The sequence below is a fragment of the Ambystoma mexicanum genome, chromosome 3p (genome assembly GCF_040938575.1).
Source record: "Ambystoma mexicanum isolate Mex_15411 chromosome 3p, UKY_AmexF1_1, whole genome shotgun sequence".
In the NCBI taxonomy this organism is placed as follows: domain Eukaryota; kingdom Metazoa; phylum Chordata; class Amphibia; order Caudata; family Ambystomatidae; genus Ambystoma; species Ambystoma mexicanum.
Window position 1 is genome coordinate 881,891,133 of NC_090925.1, and position 12,678 is coordinate 881,903,810.

Below are 12,678 nucleotides of genomic sequence, written 5' to 3' on the forward strand. Positions count from 1 at the left end.
GGCTCATGGGAGCCCCATTTGAACCGATGCATCAAGCTCTGCTTAACTTCTTGTCTACGAAGACTGCTTTCCTCGTGTCCATCACTTCTGCCAGGAGAGTAGGTGAGATCCAGGCCCTGTACTGCAAGCAGCCTTATTTGACTTTCCACAAGAGTAGGGTGGTGCTGCGGACACACCCCTCCTTCATGCCCAAGGTTCCGTCGGAATTTCATCTGAACCAACCCTTGGTGCTGCCTGTGTTTTTTCTGATGCATTTGTTGCCGGATGAAAGGACTTTGCACTCGCTGGATGTGGCTGGAGCGATGAGGTTTTGTGGCCCCTACGTTTCCGTAAGACTGCTCAGTTTTTTGTGAACTTTGGTCCTGTGAACCTTGGGAAGGCCTTGTCTAAGGCTTCCATCTCCTGGTGGCTCTGTGGCTGTATCACTCCTTGTCGCTACCTGAGCGATAGCTGTGACAATGGCGTTCCTGTCTGGTGTACCCCTGCTAGACATCTGCAGGGCTGCTACGTGGAGTTCTGCGCACACCTTCACAAAATTCTACTGCGTCAACAGGATTCCAGAGAGGAGTCCAGAGTCGGCCAAGCAGTGCTATGCAACATGTTATCTTGAAGGTGAGCCTGGTGAGGAGGGAAGAGTAATTGCTTCTGTTGAGCCTTGCCACCCCCGTGGTTGTGTATGTATGTATGTATGTATGTATGTATGTATGTATGTATGTACTGCTATGTATTCTTTTTTCATGAGCATGTGAATCGATGCTAGACCCCATGCTGGAGAAAGAACTAGTTGTTCACCAGCATGTGACCTGTAACTGTTGTTCACCAGCATGTGTCTGGAATGGATTCACATGCAAAACATCGCTCCTGCCCCTCTGCGGCTCTTCTTGGCCATACTGCCACTTTGTGCTACCAAATCTGAAGATGGCTACCAGAGGAGGGACTATGGGAGGGGTAAGTCATTGGCTGGGGGCAGTATGACCCCGAGCTCAGTGATTGGTTTATAGGAGAAAGACAGTTTGTGAACGAAAGTGAAACTGTTTTTTCTTTTACCGTGGATTGCCAGCCTGACAACTGGGAATATTCATGACCATGTGAATCCATGCCAGACCCATGCTGGAGAACAGTAACAGGTAAGTAACACAGCTCTGGGGTTTTATTCCCAACACAGAAGCAGGCACAAGTAGTGTGTATTAGAGCGGCTCCAAGGTTACTAAACCCCACGATCGCCTCTTCAGTAAATATAGCAGAAGTAAGTTAACGGAAAAAAGTTGGTGTAGCTCCGCTTACGGAAAATGTGTATTGATAATAGGTACGATAGAGGCTCAAGGTTCCTAAACCCCACGGCCTCCTCTTCAGTCAATATGACAGGGATATGCGAGGACAAAGTTAGTATAGCTCTGCTTGCCGGCAGTCACTCGTTATATAAACCAACCTGCATGTGGCATTTTGCCTCGTTAGGCAGGGTTCCCACAGTGACCATGGTTCGTGCTGTGCTCCGGACTGGAAGTCATATAGCAGGACTCGGTAAATCGACATAGAAGAGGTACTACACCATGGTAACCACTTCTTACACTTCCGTCTGGGTCTGTGTTTAATGCTGCTGTGTGCTAGTACTTACCTTACTTAAATGTATCTGCTTTCAAAATTCTTATTTTGATATAACTGCTAGTGTGCGTTTGCTTGAACTAAGTGTAGGCTGAAATACTGTGTGCTTCACTACAGCCCTCGTTCCCTCAGACTAAGCCTGGCTGCTCAGCCATTGCTACCAAAACTTTGGGTAGTTCAGGCTAAACGAAGGGGTTTATCTAAGGAAGGGTTTCTAAAGTCTTGTCTCAGATAGGACTTAACAAAACCGCCCTTTTTATAAAATCATTCACCCGGTAACACTAGTTTTTTTATTGATATTTTATTTCTATCGTGCTCGTACACCAGTGTTTCAGAGCGCGGCAAGGGAGGAGAACAGGGGAGAACAAAACAGCGATCTTACTAGACCCAGTGACATTGAGAATGTGCAAGTGCATGGGAGAGGGGGAGGGGAAAAGTGCATGGAAGGAGGGAGAAGTGGAAAGTGCGAAGCAGAGGAGAAACAGATAAATAATAAATAAATAATAAAGGCAACAAACAGTGGTAATGCAGCCAGCAATTTGCAAGTGCTACGTTAGGCTGCAGACAGGGTAGGTCTGATAAGTGCAGGAAGAAAAAGGGGGAGGGGCTGTATGGGTACAGATCCAGACCCCAGTGCAAGGGGTGGCCCGGAGGCAGTGCGGGAGGGTGGCAGGGTGAGCAGGTACCTGGGCCCGAAGGACAGAGGGTGGCCAGGTGCACAGTGCCAAGAGAGAACAGATCAGCAGGGGCGAGAGGGAGCGAAGGCAGAAGAAAAGAGGCAGGTCTTGAGGTGCTTCCGGAACTAGTTGCTAAAGTATCTATGCATTTTTTGCTGTCCCTTCTTAGTGATGTTAGCCTTTTGACTTGAGCCTGACCTGACATGTGCTGTTCTTCACACAGGAGGAGGAGGATGATGATGAGTCCTCAGACGAAGATTGGGGCTCTGACTCGGATGATTCTGATTCCTCATCCGATGACGAAGAAGGCAAATATGCATCCTTGGCATCCAAGTTCTTGAAGAAGTAAGTTCTATGCCATCTTGCTTTGCTTTTCTTTCCCTTTCCTACGTTAACTTTTGATGAATATACATGCTGTGAGAAAAGTGAGGGTATTCTCATTCCTTAAACCCCCTGGATCCTCTTCTCAGGTGGCCAGGGAAAGACCTTTGCTCTTGGATCCGAGCTCTCGAGGTGGAGAAGCGAGGGAGGATCACCTGGGTGGATGGTCCTGGAGGTTGGGAGTGGGGTACCCACAGGAGAGACATGGTACCCCATTCCCTATTAATGACCAACCCAAACCTCCTCCACACTTTATGGGCTATTGCAAGGCCTCTCCCCTCTTCTCCAGCATGGGGTCTGGCAAGGATTCACATGCTCATGAATATTCCCCTTCAGCAGGCCGGGAATCCTCAGTAAAAGAAAAAAACGTTTCACTTTCACTTACTGTCTTTCTCCTCTGAACCAATGACTGCACTGCCCCCTGCCAATGACTCTCCTTAAGCCCCTCCTCTGGCAGCCATCTTCAGATTTGTACCGCACGTTCAAGTGTTGGAAGGCATCTTGTTTTGCTCCGTAAGCTATTCTACATTTTCACAAATACCGTCAAAGAAGGCTGGCGGTGTGGCTCAATGCCAAGGCCTCTGCCCCGTGCGGCAAGCAGGGGGATGCAGAGGCACAGGTTTTAGACCTTTGAGGGCGCTCCATCCGGGGGGGCCCAAGACGAGGCCAAGCACTGCGAGTCTGTTTTCGTCAGCCGCCGCGCAACCCAGCGAAGCTGCAGGAAAAGCCAAAGAAGACAAAGGCACAGGAAATGGTGGCCGACCTGCCGCAGAAGGCCCAGGTGATCTTCGATGATCGAGTTGGTGGCGGCCGCCCTCTCGAAGGCCAAGAGGGCTGACCGAGTCCAGGTAGTCCTTGCGGCACCCACAGTATCCCTGCCCCTGAGGCGGGAGCCCTCGGCCAATCCGGTGGAGAAGACACCAGAGAAGTGGAGGATGCCACCCCTAAGCGTGAAACCGACCCCTCGGGATGCAAAAAAGGGGGTTGGGGGGAGGCCTCAACTGTACTCCAGGGCATGGATTTTTCTTTCTCTGACGAGGAAGACCGGGTTACCTGATTTTACCCCCGGAGGCATTATTCCCCGAGACTTCATACTTTCTCTCAGCGCCTGAATAAAGGAGAAAGCAACAGGTTACATATTGACATTATTTTATCGAACTGTGTTGGATAATACTAATCCTTACCTGAATATTACCCGTTGCCACGAGGAACTCTTCGCTAGTGTCAAGCTGCAACCTGCAAGGAATCGGACCAAGTGAAAGTCAGACATTTGAACTCTTACGAACTACATACTTACGGCGTCTTGCCGGGAATCTCCGAGTCAATATTGTTCTAGAACTATCCAATTCCTTCGAGCCAGTGAAGCAACTGGTTATCTACGCGCTCTATGCAGGATGGAGAGCTCATCTTTCCAAACCATCAGGTGAGACTATAAGAGGGGACATCAAAGGTGATCAGTGGGGAGAACAGTGGGAGTGGGGGTTGGGGGGGGGTAACGCTCAACTCCACGGGTGGTTAATTCCCTTTCTCCTTTTGCAGAAGAATATTCCTACCGGACAAGGAAACGAAGCTAGGTGGGCCAGTCCAGTCAGTCATCTCGGCACTACGCATCACATTGGTGGAGACCGCAGCTGTCCAGTTCAGATCGACGCCCCTGTGGGAGCCAGGTGAGCGTAACAGCTGGAGGCCTATTCTAGACCTGCAGTGCCTCAACAAATACGTCAAGTCCCAAAAACTCAGGATGGTCTTGTCTCAGTAAGTGCTCGGCCCACTGGAAGGAGACTTCCTGAAGTTGCTGGATCTGGTGGACGCATACTTCCACGTCCCCATTCAAGAAAAGCATTGTAAATTCCAGTGCTTCTCAGTGTAGGGAAAGCACTATCTATTCAAGCCCCTCCCCTTCGGACTGAAGTCTGTGCCCAGGGTGTTTACAAAGTGCCTGTCTACAGGGGATACACATGTACCCATACCTCGACAACTGGCTTATCCGGACACACAGAGGCTGCTGACTGATCCCGGATTCTCCATCCACTACCCAAAGTCCTGCTTATTACCATCACAGAACACCCTTGTCCTGTGGGCCAGACTCCACAAGGTCTCCTGCCTCTCTGGAATTAATGGTAGAAACCTGCATAAAAGACAAGGCTTTTTGGCTTGGAAGGCAGTCGACTACTGGATGAAGGGATCCGAAGAAGAACTTGGAAGAGACACCTGCTGCAACTCCTGGACTGTTGGTTTGTCCGGTAAAGCCCTGCTGCTGTGCTGAAGCTATGAATTCGCCTTGACTAGAGAAGGCCTGCAAGGACGACTTCTCCCTTTTGAGTTGGTGGGACAATCCACTCCAAAGTAAGCCTCTCTGGAAATCCTCTCGGAGCTGGCTGTAATTCCACTGCTGCTGGAACCAATGTGCCAGGGAGAGGAACACCAGATTGTGTGCGTTGCAGCTTTTAAGTCGGATCCGATCGCTAGGAAGATCCTCCGGACTTCCCTGATGCAGGACTGACCAAGCCTTAGCCACCTCAAGAGTTCTGGACCCCGAAGAAAGTCCAGAGTGGGATCCGAGAACCGCAGTGTTGCTATTTGCTGTCAGACGCGAGGAGCTGAATCGCCAAAGAATCGCTGAATTGAAGTTTGCCCATTGCTGCCGGTGACCTTCCCATTGCAGAGCAGGAGTCCCCAGACGTCCTCCCTCTTGTCCCCATGACTGAGGCTCTGGAACAGGATCTGCAGAGCTGCACAGGCACAGAAGCCAGCTGGAACCATTTTGTATTACCAGAGATACTGTAAAGAGAACTTGCCTCTTGTTGTCTAGCCTTACTTGCTCTCAGTTGAGACCTGTCTTTGTTACCTTGCAGAGTTTCTAAAGCTTTGCCCCTCAAGCCGCCCTGCATGTGGCCCTTCAAGTGTTCTCTTTTCTACAAACAATTTTAAAAACATTACAAGACTTTTTACCTACCTGCAAAGAAGATCTTCCCTTGACATTGTGCAATTAACATAGGCTGTCCTGGCTCCCTGAGAGACTCTTCTTACCTTTTGACTCTGTGCTTTATCTTCCCCCCCAGGAAAGGGTTTAACTTATTTCCCATTGGAAGGTTTTCAAAAGTACTTGCCTGTTTAATTATTAGTTAACCTTTGTTTTATTCCTCTATTCTATCTTTTACACCAACTCAGTATTGCTCCAAATGTACCAGTGATCGGTCAATATCCAGTGTCCTGGCTTTTTAAGTCACCTGAGGGTGTAGGAAGTGTCTGTAGGAAGTGTCTATGTGCCATCCCCAATGGGTATCATCTGATTTGAAGAACCAGTGTTTTGAAGTGTATTTTAAATGTTATGTATATTGCTCCCTTCTGAAGAAGGCTCATACAACTGATTGTGAAATTAATTAATAATTATTTTTATCAAGAAATCTTGAGTGTTTATTTGAATAACTGCTACTGTGAAACTGTGTCGCAACATTACTGCTCACATTGACCCCTCTTGAGAGAAGTCTGGCTGCTTAGACACACTACCAACCTGTGTAGTTTAGACTTCTACCAAAGGTTGGGTCCCTATTGCCAAGAGGTCAAGGTTATTGTAGTGCACACAAAGGGTACTGCATACAATCTTGCGTAACAAGTCCAGGGTCGGCGAAGCAGTGCTACACATCCTCTTTGCTTGAAGGTTATCCTGTTCCGGAAGTAAGAGTAATTGCTTCTGTTGAGCCTTGCCACCTCCTGTGGTTGTGTATTGTTGTAGTGTGCTATGTATTCTTTATTAATGAGCATGTGAATCCATGCCAGACCCCATGCTGGAGAAGGAACAAGTTATTTACGTGTAACTGTTATTCTTCGGCATGGGTCTGGCATGGATTCACATGCGAACCCTCCCTCCTGCCCATCTGCGGCTCTTCTTGGTAATTGTTGGGGAGAATTCTCAGAAATGTGCTAATTCCCTCCACCTTAGAGACCCCCAGCAACTTTATCTGGATTTTGAGGACTTTATTTTTTTTAACCTGGAGAGTGCGAGACCCTTTTTCCCACTCACATTTTTTAATGTGATTTTGTACACTTGTTTCTTTTGGTTATGGAGTCTGACAAACTCCACAGGCATTCTTTTACATTGGGTCACACGGCACCTTCAGTGTAGTGGCCCGGGTAAGTTTTTCAGATTCCCCAAAGGTTTAAATACCTCCTCTGGGATAAACTAATGTTTCCAAGAGCATTAAAGTGAAATTGACTTTACTTACTTTTGTAACTTTCTAGACCCAGCACACCCTATTTTACAATAGGGTGCCGGAGGGATTACCTAGTATCCCCTTTGTCTAGCTTCTCATGTAACATTTTTTATGTTACTCATTCCTCACTGAATGGCTGGTGGCAGTGGTTTTGTTTTAACTACTGTGGTGTGCATTTACCGTGGGCTGTGTTCACAGGTGCAGTAAAGCACCCAAGGGTGCCATTTTGTCAAAATGGCCCTGGTTCTTTTTTGCCATGTCTTTGTGGAAAGGTCCTTCTTGAGATTTACTCTGCTCGCCAAACCAGGTTTGGTCCCATTGTTCACTTTGCCCGCCTCTGGCTCCTGGGTGACTGGGGTAGGCAGGAAGTGAGGGAGGTGCCCAAAAACCCCCTGTGCTTAGTCTCCTAGGAGACCCAAATGCACTCTGTGGTGATTGGCCGGCTGACTGTCCAGCAAGGACAGCCACCCTGATGTGTGACTGACAGCTAGGCTGGAATGAATGGGAGAGAACTGAATAAAATGCGAGTCTTTTGCCTTGGAAGACAGAGTCGACCACTGGCCCGAAGAAGAGCTTGAAGAGGACGCCTGCTGCAACTCCTGGAACGTTGGTTTGCCAGGTGAAGTCTGAGAGAACGTGCCTCTTGCTGTAGAGTTGCTTGCATCTTCTACCACCCACAAGTCTAATCAGTTTATGGCCCTACATTTGATTCTTCTTTTCTTTAAAGACTTCAAAACATTGTGCAAAGACTTTCATTTACCTACGAGAGGTGCTTCATCCTATATAAGACTTTTGCCCATTGACTTTGGCTTGGCCTATTGTACTGAATGACTTTCTGGGGGGGATCCACAAGTATTTGCATGTTTAAGAATATTTGATCTCTTGTATGTTCTAAATCTTTTCCTTCTGACTTATTACCATTTGATTCTAAATGCAACAGTGATATATTAATGTCCCCAGCACCCTAGCAATTGAAGTCACCTGAGGCTGTAGGTAGTGTCCGGGCCATGATTTAGAGATATTAAGAGTGTATTTCATGAAGGGTATTTGAGTGTTTATTATATTGCTCCCTTCTGAAGAAGGCTTATCCCAACTGACTGATACATTAATAATTGTTTATGCAAGAAACCTTGAGTGTAAGAGTTTGAATACTTGTAACTGTAAATATCTGTGCAACTCCACTACAGCTCACATTGCCCCCTCGTGAGATAAGCCTGGCTGCTCAACACGCTACCAAAACTGTGTAGTACAAGCTTATACTAAAGGTATGGTTTCCTATACCTGTAGTCAAGAGTTGTTTGTAGTGTTCCCAGAGGGTACTACATGCAAACTTAGCCTGACAGGCATAATGCCACTTTTTTATGCTATCAGATCTGAATAGGGCTGCCAGAGAAGGGGCTTGGGGAGAGGGCAGTCATTGGGTGGGGCAGTATGACCCAGAGCTCAGTGATTGGCTTATAGTAGAAGGACAGTTTGTAAACGAAAGTGAAACTGGTTTTTCTTTTACCGTGGATTCCCGGCCTAACAGGGAATATTCATGAGCATGTGAATCCAGGTAAGTAACGTGTTCGTTATTTTCTTTTCTAGGCAAAAGGCTTTCCCTTATTCTTGTAGCATGAGTGTTCTCAGTGGCAGAAGGGGGGTCACTAGAGTCTAGCGTCCAACAGGCAGTATCAGGATAGGTTCTTAAGTCTATTCCTAAGGAAAACAATATGACTCATAACTTTTTTGTATCGTCACTCTTAGACCTCCCTCCGCGACTTGATGCAACATAATAGTATTACAGTGTTGCACTGATGCGTGCAGAGAACGAAGACACAGAGTTCCCCTACTCCGTTTGTAGTAAGTGAAAAAAGTGCTTTCTGCACTCATCTATTACTGCGCCACAGGGAGTTCAGTATCAATCAACACCAATTTCTCTTAGTTCATCATATATTTATTTATTGATCACCCTTAAGGATGGCACGTGTTTCAGCACACTGTTCCTTTTTCAAATCTGGGCATAGATTGTTTGATATACTATCGTCGGAGTACAAATAGCTCACTGATGTCATGTTGTCAGAAAGAGTCCCATCAGACTCACAAGCGCTGCAAGCACTCAAAAATCTGGTTTATGGACGCTTGAAGCATAAACCAGATTTTTGAGTGCTTGATTTGAGTATTTAACGGGAACCACAGCACAACTTCTGCATTATATTCCTGCATTTTACAACCAGGGACGGTCTGGTTGTCCAATCAATCCTAATACGCCCCTCCCCCCCTAAAAACTCCCCCCTTGGAATTGTCCCATTCAGGCAAGGAGGAAGACAAATGTCTGTGGAGTTTTGAATTCCTCCCTCGCATCCTACCTTCAGAGGCAGACTGGAGTCTGGGCGGAGAGTCCCACCGAACATACAAATCTCACACAGGAATTTCCCACCCTGGTTGTTGGGGGAAGGAAGAAGGAAAGACAAACACTAAAATGGTGAAAAAACAAGACCGGGCCATTTTGGTAAAGTGAGCCTTTACTGCAGCTCTGAACAGAGCCGAATTAGTAAAAGGTATCACTGCCACCAGCCATTAAAGGTAAGCTTGTCCCTGTAACAGAATTGTTTGTTTTAGTGTGAAAGGGGATGCATTGTATCTACATAGCACTCCATATAAGGTGGGGTGTGCCGGTTTCACCAAATAAAATATAAAGGGGATCCAAAGATCCTTTCTACCCTTGGGAACTGTAGTTCTCTCACGGTTAGCCAGAGAAAGTTTAAAAGGGAGCCCCTACGGCAACCTAGAAACAGGCACTTATTGCCGAAATGTCAGGGGATAACTTTAAAAAGACACTATGAAGTCTAAAAAATGACACCCATAAAAAGAGTAAGATACTGTGAGTGTGGATAATAGGTTCCCACTCAGAGGTAAAAGGACAACTAATCTACCAGTAAAGCAAAATGTTCTGGGCTTGACACAGATCAGGAAGATTTACCATTTACTATGAAAATTTTACATAACAGTAATGTATCCCATATACACGACAACCAATGTTGTGCCCGGAGCTGACAATCGAGCAAGACGGTTTAACGATTGACGGCTGTAGAATCCATAGAAAACATTACAGTAAGTAACTTCTCCTTTTTGATGTTTGAGCCATAGTAGTTGACTACTTTGGGCTTTTTATCCCAGTACCTATTAGGCATCTAGTCTGTAGTTACTCTTCTTAGTACCAGTTATGTATTTATCATCTGGCATTTGGCAGGGGCCTCCCTCTGGAACAGCCTTCCTGCCTCCCTGAAACTTGGAGAACCATCTCCGGTTCCGGAAGCACCTTAAAACCTTCCTCTTTGCTTCTGCTTTCTCTCTCCCTCTCCCCTGCTAAATTCTTCACCGTAACTGCACTGAATCTGCAACTGGGCCACTCTCTCCGACCTCGGTCCTTGGCCCAGCCACTCTCCACTTGCACTGCCTCCCTGGCAACCCCTGCACTGTGGGACTCTCTCTTTATCCCTACAGCCCCCCCTCCCCAGCACTTGTCTGCACTTACCTTGCACTTGCCACCAGCTGGCCCTATTAGTTATTTTTTATTCTACTTCCCTGTACTGCACTTCCCCTTGCACTTTTCCCTCCCCTCTATCCCTGCACTTGCGGGATCTAAATGACACCTGGCCTAGTAGGATCGTTGTCTCTCTTCCCCTTGCCCCCCCCCCTCCCTGCCTCATCGCGCCTTGAAACACTTGTGTATAGGCGCGTTACAAATGCCATATCATATCATATCTGGTGACGCATCATAATAGCAAATATAAAGGGATTTCTGCCAACCGGTTTGATCTCATCAGTCTTCTGAGTGAGAGGGGGGAAGTGAGTTCCTCTTCAGGTCCGGAGTCCTTGTCCTTCGAGGGAGGTCTCTCCCTCTGAGATCCCACTTGCTGCCACACACAGGGGGAATATTGCATACCGGGCTTGCCTCCCTAGCCTCACAAGGAAAGCCCTCTCACCACCCCCTACCACCGGTGACTGAATCCCTTGGTTTGTCACAGCGTGTTTCTGTAGTATATATTTTGTGACAATAACCTGATTTTTATCTGCTTACTGTGTAAACTAAAGATAAAAATGTGTTTTCATTTATCTAACAGGAATTACTAGTTTTGAGCTGTGTAGACTCATTGTAGCCCTAGAACACTCACCCTTCCTGAGACCAAGCCTTGACCCCTCTGCTACCTCCCCTTGATTGGGTTTGGCTAACATCTGTGTCAAAGCTCTTTACCATAAAAGGGTGGCCTCCCCAAATCTTCCCACCAAGGCTGATTTTGGAAATCGGTCTTGTTTTGTTATGCTATAAAATTATATATTTTTCAGTATTCCAGTGCAGAGTCTTTTCTAGTGTGTGAGGTAATGATACCTCTGTCGACCTACTACCCCTAGCTGAGGGCCTTGTTGCTTTAACCACGTTACCGACAGAGGTGTGGCTTAACTGTCATCTTGGGGTGCATTCACCTTCCCAGTGGATGTAGGATGTAGTATCCCCAACAGAGGGTGATACAAAGACTGCTTTAACAATTTCTCTAACCTACCTCTTGCAGACCAGCGACTGGGGAGGAGAGGAAGGCTGTGGAGAAGAAGAAAGAAGATAAGGTGAAGAAGAAGCATGACCGGAAGGTCAAGAGGAAGGATGAGGAGGAGGCAGAAGAGGAGGAAGAAGCAGGTGGCGAGTGGGAAAAAGTGAAAGGCGGTGCCCCATTGGTCAAGGTGTGTTTAAAGACAGTTTAATCTTCATGCCGCTAGAGGTGGAAAGTGTTGCGTGGCTTAATCTCCTTTGTTCATGTGCAGTGTCCCCTACCCCTTTAGATAGCCCTTCTGATGTTTAGATACCCTTGTTATTTAATAGTCATGCTCATGTCACAGCTTGTCTTTCCCGCTTCCATTGTGCCTCAGTTCTGTTATCTGCTCTATGCATCCTTCTCAGGTCTTCCTTATTGCCGTCCTACCTTTCAAAGTTGATTGAATTCTTTCCCACCTCCTTTTCTGGAACGCATTTTGTAACTTTTTTTCATCTCCTGGTATGTTCTACTTGTCATTGGCCATGTGTGTGTACATGAGCGTGTACTTCCTCATCTCGATCTTCAGTGTTGATATCTTTTATGAATTTGCATTCTGTGTTGTATTACTTTGCACCAGGAAAGCTCTTCTACATGGACATTTGTAGAAAAGTACCAAAGGTGGTGAATTGCACGGATTGCCAACTGTTTATTTTCATCTCATTCATATCCCATTCCTGAGGCTTTTGCCACCTGTTTCTTGGATTAATTTCTTCACTTTGTTTGCAGGAGAAGCCCAAAATGTTTGCGAAAGGAACTGAAATCACACCAGTGATTGTGGTAAAGAAACTAAATGAGATCCTGCAGGCCAGGGGCAAGAAGGGGACCGACCGGTGAGTGAAAATATAGACAGGAAACCTTCAACCTGCTGGCTCGTCCAACCTGCCCTCACTGGTGCTCATATGGTGTTTACTTTTGTCTCAAAGGGCTGCCCAGATTGAGCTCCTTCACCTTCTGGCTAACATTTCAGCAGAGAACAATCTGGGTGAAGGCATCAATGTCAAGATCAAGTTCAACATTGTAGCCTCCCTCTATGACTACAACCCCAACCTGGCAACATTTATGAAGGCAAGTGTTGTCTTTCATCGAAGCCACATGCTAGTGCTTTTTCTGCCTGCACTCCTGTCTTGATCCATGCTATATACTTCCGCTTGAACAATCCACCAGTGCTCCTGTTTCTTCCTAAAAAGTACTTTGATGCCTGATAATTGGCAACAGCTTTCATCCTAGAGAACC

The 12,678-nt window shown here is 46.8% G+C and overlaps 1 protein-coding gene across 1 annotated transcript in view; it reads left to right on the top strand.

The window, feature by feature from the left end:
* The window catches only part of EIF3CL (eukaryotic translation initiation factor 3 subunit C like), a 384,931-nt gene that overhangs the window by 164,767 nt on the left and 207,486 nt on the right, over positions 1–12,678 (top strand). The window contains exons 8-11 of the mRNA XM_069652105.1: positions 2,503–2,624; positions 11,428–11,593; positions 12,172–12,275; positions 12,369–12,510. Of these exons, the coding sequence (XP_069508206.1) occupies positions 2,503–2,624; positions 11,428–11,593; positions 12,172–12,275; positions 12,369–12,510 (534 nt within the window). The remainder of the gene's footprint in view (positions 1–2,502; positions 2,625–11,427; positions 11,594–12,171; positions 12,276–12,368; positions 12,511–12,678) is intronic.